Raw genomic sequence first — 15,443 nt, 5'->3', positions numbered from 1 at the left:
GGAAAAACAGTGGCATGATTGACGGGAATTATATACTAAAACATGATTTTTCACCAGGTTCGCCGTCACAAATAATAAAGGAGTCAGGCGGGATCACTTCTACTTGTCTCCTTTATTATTTGCGACGCGAACTTGGTGAACAATTATGTTTATGTATATAATTCCCGTCGATCATGCCACTGTTTTTCCATGGAACTTACAACATTGCATATTATTAAGGGGCACCTGTTTTAGATGTCATAAATGTAAAGAAAATATCTGTAAAAGACCAAGTCATTAAACATTATGAAAATACAAGTTCACTTTTATTGGACTTCTGCATGGAACCTTTGTTAGAGAAATAAAAATCCAAATTGGTTCTTTTTTTTGAAATTGCAAGAACAAATTTACTTTTAGAATAAGAATGTCTGTATTTTAGTGAAATTTATATTTGTAACCAAACCTTTGTGTATAAGGTTTTCATAAATAATGTGTAATGCATGTAACCTATTTGTAGCCATTGTATAAACAAGACTTGGTGTTCTCTTATAAAATGGCAGAATGAGTATGATGAGCAGGTAAAATTAACAACATATTTTGTCTCATTTCAATTTCCAGGAAAAGGCAGCTTTGCTAGCTGGTCTCAAAGGACAAGAGGATCATTTGGCAAATGAAAAAGCCAGACAAGCAGAACTAGCTCGACTGAGACGGGAGCAACGTAAAGCAAGGAAAGAGGATAAGTTTGATGCGGCTGCACTTGCTATGGGTCTTGTTCAAGATGCACAAAGGACACAAGATGCGTAAGTAATATGACATGAACAATTGTCATTCTTCACCTGGATTTGAACCTGGAACCCCTGGGTCGCTAGACCATTACATTCTTGATGACATTTTCAATAGTTTTTTATGGAAATAAAATATGAAATGTCAGCCAAATAAAATATCCATTCTCACAAAAATAAAAATATTAAAATTGGCATTTTACAACTTCCTCATTATTTTGCTGACGTTATATAAATGTCTGTAGTGATAGTTTTCATCAAAATTTTTCATCAGAAATGGTGATAATAAGAAAAAAAATGGAAAACTGGAAACTCTTTTTATATCCATGATAATGTTTCACCCTGAAATTCAGTGGTTTAATCTGTTCTTGTGGACATCAATAATTTATTTAAAATAGTGTTGAAGTAAATTTAAACTGAGTATATAATGATAATATCAACTCACATGTTTGTCATTCCCATGTAGGCTTCAAAAAGACAGAAAGCGGCAGGAGCAATTAGCACGTGAGCGTCTTGAGCAGCGAAAGAAAGCAGCAAGAGCAAAAAAAGAGGCTAGACAACGAGGTGAACTAGGATCCATGATTGAGGCTCCAACTGTAATGAATGTGATTCCCATGCCAGAGAATGAGAATGATAAGAACGCTATGCAAGAAGTAGTGGTGAAAGAATTGGAAATGAAGCACTCTGAGGAAAGAGATCTTCTGATTGAGGTAGGTTGAGACCATCTGAAAACAGTTTTTGATTGTATGTAAGACCTATAGCCTGAATCATATATTTGTATGTGACTGTAACAAATTACATTTGACTGTCATGGGATCAATCTCCTTGTCTAAACAGCTGAGACATAGAATAGAATAGATACAAATATGAACTGTCTATGAGTGTAATGGTCGAAATATAATCACGAGGTGAAAGATGGATTGTTCCATTCCACGAGCCGGAACGGCGAGTGGAATGGAATTATATTTCGACCATTACACGAATTTAAAACAGTTAATATTTGTTTTATATCACTCATACATAAATTCTATTACTAAAATACTATTTAAGGTAGGAAATACATTTTTTCATCAACATAACACCATGTTTTGCATATACTTTACATTTTGGGATCCACCCCATAACTAAATCGGCGAGTCTAAGAGTCCGCGCACGGCTTGGCGCAGGCGCACAACGGCAGGCACTGTGATGGTAAAGACTATCACACGGAGAGGGTGATAGTAAAAATGATAAATGGTAATCAACCAATGAACTGTCTAGAATTTATGTATGAGTGATATAAAATAGAATAGAATAGAATAGAATATGGCAAGACAGGATAGGACAGGACAGGATAGCCAATCGGATGCCATAGTCAGCTGCCAACTAGTACTAATTCTCAGTATTTTGTACTGATTTTACTTAAGAATACTGAAAAAAGATACTTGAAAATGCTGAAAATGCTAAAGAATACTGCTATAAGTACTAATACTTTTATTCATGAATGTGTGAAAATACTGATTTTGTATAGAAAATACTGATTTTAAGTGTTGAGAATACTGAAAAGTGTTTTAGAAGGTTGGCAGATCTGCATAGTCTTTTACATGAGTAATTTGTTTGTATATGTTCCTTATTCTGTTTATGTTACCATTCCCCCTTCCGTTATTATTCATAGAAGCTCAGATTTATGGTTTGCACTGGAAATTTACTTGCTTTGGCCAGGCATGTTACCAGGGTTCAATATTCAATATTTCAAAACAGTGATATTTGTATTGCAGACCTACTAAAATATAGTAAAACTTGTAATATTTATTGATGACAGCTTATTGCTGAGGAAGAAGACAGCGAGAGACGTACCCAAGCCAAAGCCATGTCAGAAGAGAAACGTCAGAAACGCTTAGCTGAGTTGAAGGATACCAGGCAACAATGGAGGGATAGTGGCAAGACTATGGCTAATGAAGAAGAGCAGATTGAAATATTCCATGTAAGTATAATGAAGACTTGGATGACAGGTTGGTGCAGTGGTTCTTTGACCATCCTTGCCGGTTTACCCACGGGTACTTTGATTTTCCTCCTGCTTTCTACAACGGGATCTCTTTATTTGCATATATCCTGTATCATGCAGTTCCTCATGTTGTGTTATACATATAGCTGCCTTGTGGTGGATGATATGTAGTACATTATAAGTCCCTGTATTTATCATATTTTAAGATTTGTTACTTTTTCAGGTTAATGGTATAATCACAAAATTCTTTCTTGTGAGTCAAGTGAGAATAAATAGTGAGAAACAATAACCAACTTTTTTTCAGGAATTTGGAACCATCTGTTTGTGCCTCTTAATAATTATAATGATGGTTGTGTAACTGGTGGAAAATCTGAATTACAAAACAAAATTTAGACCAGGTCTTTGTCATGGATAGCATGCTTAATGTGAAAAGGTGACAGGATTCAAACACTTCAGACATTGCCATGCATTGCAAATCAAATTGCAGCTATATTTGAAATTTAGGATACCGTACCTAAAATGACCAGGCAACCAAAACACTGATTTACACCTGTCTGTTTGGCCATCTGACATCATAACTTCAACAGTGTACAGATGTAGTTGTCAGCATCTTAAGGCCAGAGTAATGGAAGACACATTCGTTCACGCCCGAATTTGAGATTTCTTGATATTTATCAACACTAAGATGTATTCTTTCACTTGAAACTGATAAAATACAACTTGCTAATATTTACTCGTATTTTTGCTTGATTTGTTTCACTCTTTTCAACTCTAAAAAGTCACATGGCTCAAGACAGCTTCGTAAATTGGCGGGAAATAATGAGTCAGAAATGCGCGAATGTGAAATATTTTGATTACGCGTGCGATTCGCTTAGCGTGATGCGGCGTATGTCCAACACAGTCTAGGCGCATTCGGTTTGTTGTTCACGCCAGCAAATGTGGTGTAAACAAACCAAAACTTTGCAGTCAAAATGCCACTTGGATTTTTTAATTATTTTGAATTTTGGCGCACTGAAAGCAGACATTATAGATTTATTGGTGCAAAAAGATGCATATTTAGACCATGCACCAGATACAGCTTTACAAGCGTGAAAGTCTTACCGTTTTAAAATATAAGGACGTTTTGTGCATAATTTTGACATTTTTTTACTGAAACGTCGATTTCTCAGAGTTCACTTTTGACAATATTGCACGATTTTTGTGACAAGATAACTCGAAAAATATGCAAGCAAAAGGTAAACTTTTTGCACTATCGTTTAGAGTACATCAAAGTCTAGGGAAGGTTTTCTCATTTTTTCAAAATATTTGTTTTAAACAAAAATATACACCATTCTGTGCAATTTTTAGCTTAATAGAGTGACAAAATTGCTTTTTTCACATATTTTTTTCAATATTTTGAAAAAAGAGATGAATTTCAAAAAAAAAAAACCTTCCCTAAGTTCATGTCTCTTCTTTATGAAAAGTTAACTGAATTTTTTTTTACACCGAACGGATTTTTTTCTAAGTTGTCAAAAAAAAACTGGGGTAAAAAAGATTTTTGAACAAATCTGATGTCACCATGGGATTCCTTGACTCATTTCCTTTCAAAAAATTTATAGTTTTATATACTTTTGACATACAATTCAGAAATAATGATGCTCGAAAAGGTCCATGTTCTCTCCCATTACACTGGCCTTAAAGTACACTGAGTAGGTGCATTGAGTTTTGACTAGGATTACAAATTGTTTTCAAATGGTGTCTTTGTGTCTGTTTCATTTGTAATTCAGAAAAGTGCACCACTCCAACTAGAGAGCAAGATTGTTGAACTGCAGACTTCCAAATCAGAAGGGGAGGAGGAGGTTAAAGAAGAAGAAGCACATGTATCTTTGTTGGCAGATCTTCAACAACAACAAGATCAAGAATCTGCTAACCTGTTGAAGGATCTGGATGCTAAGGTATAGTGACTTTGATGGGATGAATCTTACAGCATAAAAAAGGTTACAGGTTTAAGGTTACATAATCAAAATGGGTAGAATTTTAGAACAAATCTCATCTTTGTCAATGTATTAAAGTGCCTCATATAGATATGTGACCCCTCAGCACAACTGAGCCCTGAAGTCGCCAATCATCATTTTTGAGATATTCAACCAAAATATTCTGCTTGAAATTAGCTTTAAAATGATGTAAATCATGTCTATAGTACTTGACATTTAAGTAGTGAAAAATCAATAAAACAGTCAATAAATCCTTTGTTTCCTAATGTTTATTGTTAAGTTCGATGGAGCATATCTCAATAGTGGCACTGGCGACATCCGGGCTCAGTTGTGGAGGATGGTCACATATAGTAAACATGTACAGCCTTCTTGCACTAATATTTGGCGACCAAATTTTAACAGTAACCTGACACTTTCGTATGGCATGGTTGATAAACTTCTTGGAGTGATTGGTATCCCATTATCCTCTCTGTTGATGGTAACACAGCTCCATCTCGTGGTGGTATGGTATATGTGACTTCTGTAAGCTTACCAGAAATTCAAAATTGACTGAACAAAATGGAGAATTTGGTAAACTAAGAAATGCTTTCCCATTATAAGGTAAACCACTGATACATGTAGCTTGGGGTATATTGGGAATTTTATAACATCTTTAAAATGAAAAATACTGTAATTTGGTAATCATAATCGTAATTCATTTTTGTTTGCAGAGTGCAGCTACAATGAAACAGATAAAGCAGGTGCAGTTTATAGCCAGATTACACGGATGGAATGACAATGTCGCCCATGCTGTCCTTCAGGTCAAAGGTCAAGGTGATGAGGTTACAGAACAGCAATTAGTAAAAGCTCTTGAAGACAAGTATGATGCGCTGAAGGATAAATTACTTGCAGAGGTAAGGCAGGGCAGAAATAAGTTGGTTTAAGAATACTTGAAACCCAATATGGTTAGACGAACACTTGGTAGTTCTTGTTACAATGCTTGTCATTTTAAAGCAATAATGTGTGATTTGCATAAAATATAGATTCCTATTTAAATGTTTGTTTTCACTGATCACATTATCCCCTTTTAATTTCGAGCCAAACAAATGAGGTATAACGAAGAAAAACGCGATTTCATTCCACGCCTACAATGCGTGTACTACGCTCGCCGATCGTAACATGTAATACTACACGGAGCATCACGCTCGACGTGTGTAAACATAAGTTGACATCCATGGCAGATGTTAGCAAGCAGTCGATCGATGAACTCTGAATAAAACCGGGTCGACCCGGTTTGAATATAAAAAGTTAAATGTTACTGTTATTACACCACTGGGCATTATAATTATGCAAAATGTAGAAATCTGAGTAAAATTGAGGGCGTCGCTGTGAAGCAAATCACACATTATGGCTTTAAAATGAGGAGAATAATCAAATAAGTGATCAAGCTAAATGAGTCATTTGTTGCCAATATTGATTTTGTGAATCAAATACACAAATAATTTTCAACTTTGTGTGTTTTATTGTACTGAGTAACACTAAAAAAAACACCATATCTCTGGAACCGTAAGTCCAATTGTGATGGAATTTTCATTAAAAAAAGCTCTAAAAATGGTACATATAATGAATTAAAAAACTGAATTTTGATTTTGACAAACTCATTTTGCTTGATCACATCACATTTAGAACAGAAGACAACTTCTAACAACCACGTTAACATGTTTATTCCTAGCTCTTGCACTAAAGGGAGTATAATCAAATCTTGAATATTTTCCCTTTAATATTGTATCAGTTGATTATGGTTTGAAACAATCCTGCTATCATTATTATTTATCTTAATAAATGGACCTGCTTACAATGATAAGTGTTTTTGTTTAAAGGTAACTGAAATTATATTGACTAATGATGACTTTTATATTTCCATCATTTGATATAGTCCCTTATCAATCAAATGGGTGCAGCAGACTGGGCAGCATTGTCAGAGAAGGAAAGACAAGCTAGAATAATGAAACTCAGATTACAGGAAAGAAAGCTGAGACAGGAGGGTAAAATTGATGAAGCAACAGCACTCTTAACACAAGGAATCAAAAACCAAGAAGGTATGTGTGTGCTTATCGGTGTCTTGTGTGTGTGGGGGCATTTGTTTTCACCTACAAACGAGTCCACACTTATGTAGTGAAAATCCACACATAGCGAACCATGGACGTCCACAGTCGTAAGACAGCGGCAGAGGGTGCTCTACAGCATAACTTTGCATATGGTGTAGGGTCCTCTATCGTAGGTGTAATACCAGGTCCATGGTTAGCAGTGAAATATTACAGAAGTCCATGTTTGGATTATGATATGTCTGTGTGTGAGTGGGTCCACGGTTTCACTGTTAACAACTACACAAACTATATGGGTCCACAGTTGTCGGTGAAAACGTGTAGGTGTGGAGCAATGTGTGCATGCACTGCACATCTGGATCAAATGAAACTCAGAAGAGTGTGCAGTTATCAAGTTATACATGTGTTAACTTAAAAGCATTACTGTCAGCGTTTGCTGGGTATGTGGGGGGTGTGTATGCATATGTATGGGGTGTTAAGCATAATGCTAATATCTCTGTCATCTTGGACACAAGTAAGGTATTACCGTAACCACCCGGGTATAAGCCCACCTTCGGCTATAAGCCCACCCCCTATTTTTCAAAATATTCTGGAAACAAGGGTGCACTCAGGTATAAGCCCAGTACTAAATTTTGGCCAAGTTCTTAAATCAAATCAATGCTTTGCTCTCACATTTAAGAACAAATATAAAAAAATATCAGTTGATAATTAACATTCCACACTTATAATTTTAAGAAATTGACATAGAAGATAGAAATTACTGGTACATTGGGCATATACAAATGAGGGTGATTGTTCTTATTTTTAAATTCAAGCACTAGCCCCTCCCCGGTTATAAGCCCACCCCCATTTTGGAAGTGAAATCTGCCATCTAGGGGGGTGGGCTTATACCCGAGTGGTTACGGTATATAAGCTATGATCTTGGTCAGAGGTCACTGATTAATGGTTGTTTGAGGTCAATTTGCTAAATTGTTCAAGATGCCTTCTTTGCTTACTGCATTTGATTTTGATACAACTTCAGTAGAATGATCCTATGGTTAAGGCTCCTCAGAGGTGCTCCAGAATTTTGGATCAAAGGTAATCTAGGGTCATTTGAGGTCATTTTAAAATTTTGGTTAAAGTTTAAAATAGTTCCCATTCCCTAAGTTTAAGACCTCTGTCAATGTAACTCAGATACAAATGTCCATGAGTAAGTAGGCTCTTGTAATCTGTGCTCAAGATCAAAGGTCACATGTCAAAGGTCATTTGAGGTAATTATCCAAAATTGTTCAAAATGTTTCTTTGCCACAGAATCTGATGAATACTTCAGAATTTGAGGTTAAATGTCATTTTGGTCATTGTTAACAAGCAGATAACACTGTTGATCTTCTGATCTATTTATTTAAATAAGTTTTGTATACCTTTTAACAGAATGAGTCAACAAAATCCAATGAGGCAAAGAATTAAGCCATCTTTATTTTGAAATCAAGTTGTTGAAGTTATCAATTTCTGAAACTTTGTCAAAATCAAAATATTGTTTCTGCAAAAGTTGTGGAAAGATAACTGAAATTGACTATTTTAACATCTTTATTTGCTGAGTAGGGATCATGTATACCAATTTTGGTACCATTTAGGGTCGCTACAGTACCCCTTTTATGAGCATGGAGCAAACCTCATTGGGCTATTCCAGTTGAAATCCATACAACCCCTGTGGAGACATGACCTTAATCTCAAACACAGATGGAGTCAGTCATTCAGGTAACCCCTGAAATTCACACTCCCTGTGTGGGAGAGTAAGATCATGTCCTCCATAGGGGTGTAGGATTTCAATTGGAAAAGCCTTATATCAAGTGACTACCCTGGGATTTATCTCAGTTTGCTTGAAAGGATTCTGGTTTCAACAAGTTTAAAACATAGGCAAAATGTTGCCAAATTATGACTTCTTCATAGCCCGGGCTCCATATGCATATCATATGAAACTCAACTTGGCAGCTATTTAGAATCCATATGGACTTGACAAACATTTTTGTGCCAAATATTGCCCTGAATAAAATGAGATAAGATTGGCCTAAACAGGATGCTTGGCAGACAATGAACTTGGCTTGGTTTGATATTCAGAGAATGAGTTTCCTGAAGGGAACTTACTTTGTATTGGCACACATTTATTTCCTTTATTGTTTGTATATCTTACATTACAGTAGCACTAAACAAGCAGCATTCAAGGGACATCACCTATTTGTCACATATACTTATTAATAGTTTGGGTATAATAAACTATAATGGTACCCATGCAGTGTCCCACCATTTTAATGAACGGGCCAGATTTTTGTAAGTAATGATTGCATTCTACCCCTTCAAACTTCAGTAGCGAAATATTTTGAAATAACCCACAGATCACTGAAGAGGGTTACAACAGTCTCCAGATTTATGCAGTCTGCTGCCTAATTACCCCTACTTTTGCAAACATACACTGAATAACCTCCTTTTCTCAAAGAAATCTGTCACTGATAATCACCAAGCTTCATGTCACTTTGATAATGTGAGTACTCCGCAGCTCATTTGTCAACTTGTGGAGAAGTTAGGCATATTATTTCATATCCCCTTTATAATTCCTTTAACATCATGTAGCTATATAGCATTACCAAACAAGGAAGGAAGTAAAACTAACTGGGCTAACACCCTGTTGCCAATAACATTTCACAATTTCAAAAATTTCTGTATGCTCTGTATTTGTTTGGTAAAGACTCCCATCATAGTATCATTCATCTACATATTGTTTTATTTGAAAGAAGCTGTATAAAAAGAATAGTCATACTTACTGGAGCATCCTGCCAGACGAGGAAAGAAGTTCTACATACTTTAGACAATCGGTGCCTACGATGAAGTTTTCAACCACTGTTTAATTTGCTGACAGTAAAGTGTTCATCATGAAGTTTTCTCTGATATGTCTGTTTGCTGTACTCGCTATCACAGAATCATCAAGTAAAGTCACCTATCCAAAGGGATTACCATGTAAGGTATATAATGGCACCAACTTGGACTGCAATAATAGACAGCTTTCAAGTATTCCAGTGCTAAAATACCACAACGTCAAGAGCTTAGATTTGAGCTATAATCAACTCGAAACTGTCACTGCAGTGAACTTCTTTCATCTCACTTCACTTCAAAAATTATATTTGAGCAACAACAACATACTGGATATCACAAATGGTACATTGACAGGACTGGTTAAGTTAGAAACTCTAGATCTAAGCCATCAAAGCCATCTTACATTACACAGAACTCCATTTTTCTCTACTGCATCGTTAAAGAAGCTTAATTTGACTGATAGTGGTTTGTCTAGTCTACCACCATCAGTATTTAGTGGATTACATGTGTTACAAGAGCTTGATATATCCAGGAATCAAATAGAATCATTTCCTGATTCTGTTTTTCAAGGTTTGACCAATCTGACTCATTTAGATGCATCGCATTGTCTGAATAAATCCACAACGTTATCACTACCAGCTGCTCTGTTCAAGGACCTTAGAGAGATAGATAACAATCTTTATTCAGGGTATTTCATTCAGTTTACAAAAACTGGTCTCCCATGAGACCCTGATAATAATTAAATAATATAAGATTTTAACAATTTACATATCAAGAGATAAATTACATAATACAAAAGAAAAGCAAAATTGACAAATGTGTACATATATGTACACATAGGTAATATTTACAAATTCAAGATGATAAAATGCATTTTATAAGACATGAATTTTAACAAACAGGAAGTGAAATTTAATACTAACAGAGGTGAAAAGGTGTGAATTATATGCTTATCTGTGATTTTAACATATTCACATTCATTGATGTAAGATTAATTCGAACATCAGAAGACAGTTTGTTCCACACTGAAGCACCTCTGTAAGAAAAAGTTCGTTTCCCTGAATTATTATTCCAAGATGGCAAGACAAGTGTATTACAAGATTGACTTCTGGTACATTTTGAATGAATTGAAGAAGTAAAAATAAATTGCCATGAGAGGTAAGAAGGAGCATCATGATGAAGACATTTAAAAACAGTTACAAGGAGCTGTTTATCCCATCTTTCATTTAATCTGTCCCAGGAAAGAGTGTGCATCATATCAGAAATGGGTGTTCTAATGTCAGCAGACAAAAGAACACGAGCAAGTTTGTTTTGAAGAATTTGGAGAGAATTACAATGTTCAGAAATGCAGTTTGACCAAACAGGACTGCAATAATCAAAATGTGGGAAGACCAATGCATTGGCAAGTAAATTTAATGTGGCTGGAGGAAGATAGAACTTAACTCTCGAATGACACCAATACGTTTAGAAATAACTGAAGAAATATAATTGATATGTTCATTCCAAGTTAAGATTGGATCAAATATGACCCCAAATACTTAAATTTATCAACCTTTTCGATAGACTCATTACCATAGATAAGTGAAATGTCATCAAAATTTTTCAAAGTATGATTTGTTCCAAAAAGCATGTACTTAGTTTTCTTAATGTTAAGAGTAAGCTTGTTGATTTAGAGCCACCGAGCAATTTTTAACAAGCTATCATTCATCTGAGACTGAAGAGCATATGGGTCTGACGATTTGAAAAGCAAAGTTGTATCATCAGCATACATAACACATTTACAATCAATACATTCAGGAAGAGAATTAACATAAATTATAAACAACAGTGGACCTAAGATCGAACCCTGTGGAATGCCGATGTTTACATTCATGAAATCAGAGAGTGTAGAGTTAACATTGACTGATTGTATTCTACCACTTAAATACGACCTAAACCAATTTAAAGTATTACCAGTGACACCATAGCTATGAAGCTTTTGAAGAAGAATTTTGTGATTTACAGTATCAAAAGCTTTTTTGAGGTCCAGGAACAATGCTCCTGTGACAACACCCTGATTCATGTTATTTAAAATGTAATCGGAAACATCAATAAGAGTAGTAGCAGTAGAGTGATTACGTCTGAAGCCAGACTGACAAGGGTTTAAAATGCTATTTTCAGTGAAGAAATTGTAAAGTTGATCGTGAATAGCTCGCTCAATAATCTTAGAAAGGACAGGAAGCACAGAAATTGGTCTATAATTATTTACATCATACTTATCACCTTCCTTATGAATAGGAGTAATTTTGGCTTGCTTCCAGTCATTTGGAAAACAAGATGTATAAAGCGAAAGATTACAAATATAAGCCAGAGATTTACAAATAACTGGAGCAGCCAATTTTAAAAGCCTTACATCGAAATTACTAATACCAGGTGATTTGCTGTTATTCATCTTACAAATTTCATCAAAGACAAATTCAGGTGTAATATAATCAAAACAAAATTGAGCATTAACACGATTACCCAGAGCACATTCTTTGTCATCATAATCATTACTGTTAAATTTAGTGGCGAGACTGTTTCCAATTGATGCAAAAAACTCATTGAATTTGTCCGCAGTTTCTTTATCATTAGCTGTGATTCCCTCATTAGATTTGACAGCATGAACGGAAGACTTATTGTCAGGAATCAACTTTTTAATAGTAGACCACAACTTTTTAGAATTATTTACATTTTCATTAATAGCATTACAGCAGTAAGTCTTTTTCAAAGACTTATTCATATTATTAACCTTATTTCTTAACACTTTAGCAGTCTTCCAATCTTCAGGATTGTTGGTTTTGTGTGCTTTCTTGAAGTGGTAATCTCTATCTTTAGTTAATTGAATGAAGTCCCTAGTAATCCATTCAGGAAGTGGTGATCCTTTCACAAGCTTTTCTTTTATAGGTGCATGATCATCACAAACATCATTGAATAGTTCTTTCCAAACACTTAATGCATCATTAACATTATTACAATTTAAAACCTTATCCCAATTTTTACCCTTAATAGAGTTAACAAAATCATTATCATTAAATTTTTTCATTGAGCGATACTTAATTGTTTTTGAAGGAGCTTTTGGTTTTTTATTTTTCCGTACCAAGTATATTAAGGAGTGATCGCTGATACCAAAACTATGAACACCGAGTCAGAAACTCGATTAGGATTAGAAACAAAAGCAAGATCTAATTTTGTTTTGGTTGTTTCAGTAATTGTAGTATAATCATCAATAAGTTGCTTCATGTTACAATGAGAAGCAACTTTATTTATTTTACTACTGTTACATTTTTTACATAAATCCAAATTAAAATCACCAACTATTACAACATCATCATAAATAGAAGTACAGTTTTGAAAGACTAAATCTAATTTGTCTAAATAGGCAGCCTTTGAATCAGGAACTCTGTAAACAGTGCCAAGGAGAATTGGCCTAGTGTGAGGAAGATTGATCTCAACCCAGAGAGCTTCAACTTCATTATCATGCAAATCAGATTTCTCTTTGAAAACAATACCATCTTTTACATAACATAATAATCCACCATGCTCCATTGTTGTTCTATCAAGTCTACAAAATTTAAATCCTTCAATTGTAATATTACTATCATTATCATCATTATTCAGCCAAGTTTCTGTCAAGCACAACATATCAATATTATTTTCATCAAGTAAAATTCTGACATGGTCCACTTTGTTTCGTAAACTTTGAATATTAAGATGAGCAATTGTAAACCCCTTAGACATTTTACAATTATAATCAATCTTACTAGTCTGGAATATTTAGATCTATCCTGGAATGCCATATCAAGCTTACCAAAGACAGTGTTTGTGAATCTCATCAGTCTAAAGTTCTTAGACCTATCCTTCAGTGCCATATCATCATTGCCTGAGACATTGTTTGTAAATCTCATCAGTCTGAATCATTTAGATCTCTCCTGGAATATCATATCAAGCTTACCAGAGACATTGTTTGTGAATCTTATCCATCTAACATATTTAGACATTTCCCAAAATTCTCTATCCTCTACTCCATGTAAAGCAATAGAAGGCCTCTTGATGTTATCGACACTAGCTATGTCTGGCAATAATTTTGACTATGTAACCTGTTCTATTGAAAATATGACTAATCTGAAGGAGTTGAGCACATCATATAATTATAATAAAGATAATTATACTGAATATTGGAATGTCACCAAATGGTCAGAACTAATCACAAGATTACCAGCCTCACTATCCACTCTGACCCTGCAAATAAGTGGTAATAGCATATTTCAACCTGTGATGCCCGGATCATTGTTAAATGCTTCTCTGTCATCTTTGATAATTTCGTATTGCAAGTCATTATCTTATTTATCAATTGAAGATGATGCATTTGGTATTTTTCCACACCTCCATATTTTGAGTATCAGTAACCCTTGTTACCGTGATTTAACGCGAAAGTCAATAACTCTAGCCAAAAATGCCTTTCGAGGATTATGGCACTTAAAGTCATTGGATCTCAGTGGTGTTGGTCTCAATAAATTTCCTTACAAAGCAATGGAAATGCTTGCAGACTCACTAGAACACTTGGATTTGAGCAATAATTACATGCAGGGCACATACCATGATGGGATCAGCTTAAGATTGAAATCCCTGGATGTTTCAAGGAATCCCATTATAGATGTTGACATTGGATTATTTCGTAATCTCACTGATGTGTATTTGAAAGATATTAACACAGATATTATTTTTATGCCCATTAACCCTATCCTCAGATCTATTTATATTTCAGCTGAATATGTTGCTACAGTTGTGTATGATTCATCTCTGCCACTGTGTACTTCATCCCTTGCACTTGAGGAAGTTACCTTCAGTAGACTTGACTTTGTTCACATTATTGATCCATTTGTGTGGGGTAACTGCACACATCTCAAGTCACTCGTCATATCAGACTCTGGGGGAAACATGTTTGAAAATGCAGAATTCAATCATTTTCCTCACCTAGAACAGCTGATATTAACAAACTGCAAATTATCATCACTTGACCAATTTCTTCTTGAGAGCCATAGTCTACAATATTTAAGTCTGAGTGGCAATAAAATTGGCAATATTAGTGGAAACAATTTTTCATCACTTATAAACCTAATACAGTTTGATCTCAGTCACAATGAAATAGAACGCTTACCTGAAAATCAATTTCATCACATGACAAATCTTACCTACCTGAATTTGGCTGGAAACAAACTTGCCAATTTGAATTCCTTGAAAGGTCTTTATAGTCTACAAACACTCATTTTATCTGGCAATGTATTGACTACACTGCCTACCTTTCTGATGAAAACACCAAATAACTTGCAGTATGTTCAATTTGGAGATAATTCATTTTCCTGCACATGTGATATAAAGCCGCTGCAAGATTGGATATTAACAGATACAAGAACGTACATATATCCACAGTCCCCATACCTGTGTAAGTCTCCTGCAACCAGAGAGAATCTTGGTATTACAGAATTTACTTTAGACTGCAGGCTGCATCTTGAACGCTACATTGCCCCAAGTTTGTCATGTCTGCTAGTTATGTGTTTAACCATAGCAATCATTTATAAATTTAGATGGCGCATACATTACAAATTATGGATTTTATTTTATGGGCGAAGGTATCAGGGATATGTAGATGGTGATGATGATGATGATATCATTAACAGTGATGATGAGGATGATGTTGATGACCCATATGAAGCACCAATCATGAGGCGCCGATATCATGCTTATGTTGCGTATCATAAAGACAATGAAGCAT

At 35.0% G+C, this 15,443-nt stretch overlaps 1 protein-coding gene across 1 annotated transcript in view; it reads left to right on the top strand.

Moving 5' to 3' along the window:
- LOC140148551 (uncharacterized) overlaps nucleotides 1–15,443 on the top strand; it is a 66,034-nt gene that overhangs the window by 30,198 nt on the left and 20,393 nt on the right. Inside the window, exons 27-32 of the mRNA XM_072170546.1 lie at nucleotides 598–779; nucleotides 1,228–1,471; nucleotides 2,563–2,724; nucleotides 4,512–4,679; nucleotides 5,429–5,611; nucleotides 6,634–6,796. Coding sequence (XP_072026647.1) covers nucleotides 598–779; nucleotides 1,228–1,471; nucleotides 2,563–2,724; nucleotides 4,512–4,679; nucleotides 5,429–5,611; nucleotides 6,634–6,796 — 1,102 coding nt within the window. The remainder of the gene's footprint in view (nucleotides 1–597; nucleotides 780–1,227; nucleotides 1,472–2,562; nucleotides 2,725–4,511; nucleotides 4,680–5,428; nucleotides 5,612–6,633; nucleotides 6,797–15,443) is intronic.

Source organism: Amphiura filiformis, chromosome 3 (genome assembly GCF_039555335.1).
Source record: "Amphiura filiformis chromosome 3, Afil_fr2py, whole genome shotgun sequence".
Taxonomy (NCBI): domain Eukaryota; kingdom Metazoa; phylum Echinodermata; class Ophiuroidea; order Amphilepidida; family Amphiuridae; genus Amphiura; species Amphiura filiformis.
Note: the sequence above shows the minus strand (reverse complement) of the source record. Positions and strands in the feature narration are given on the sequence as shown.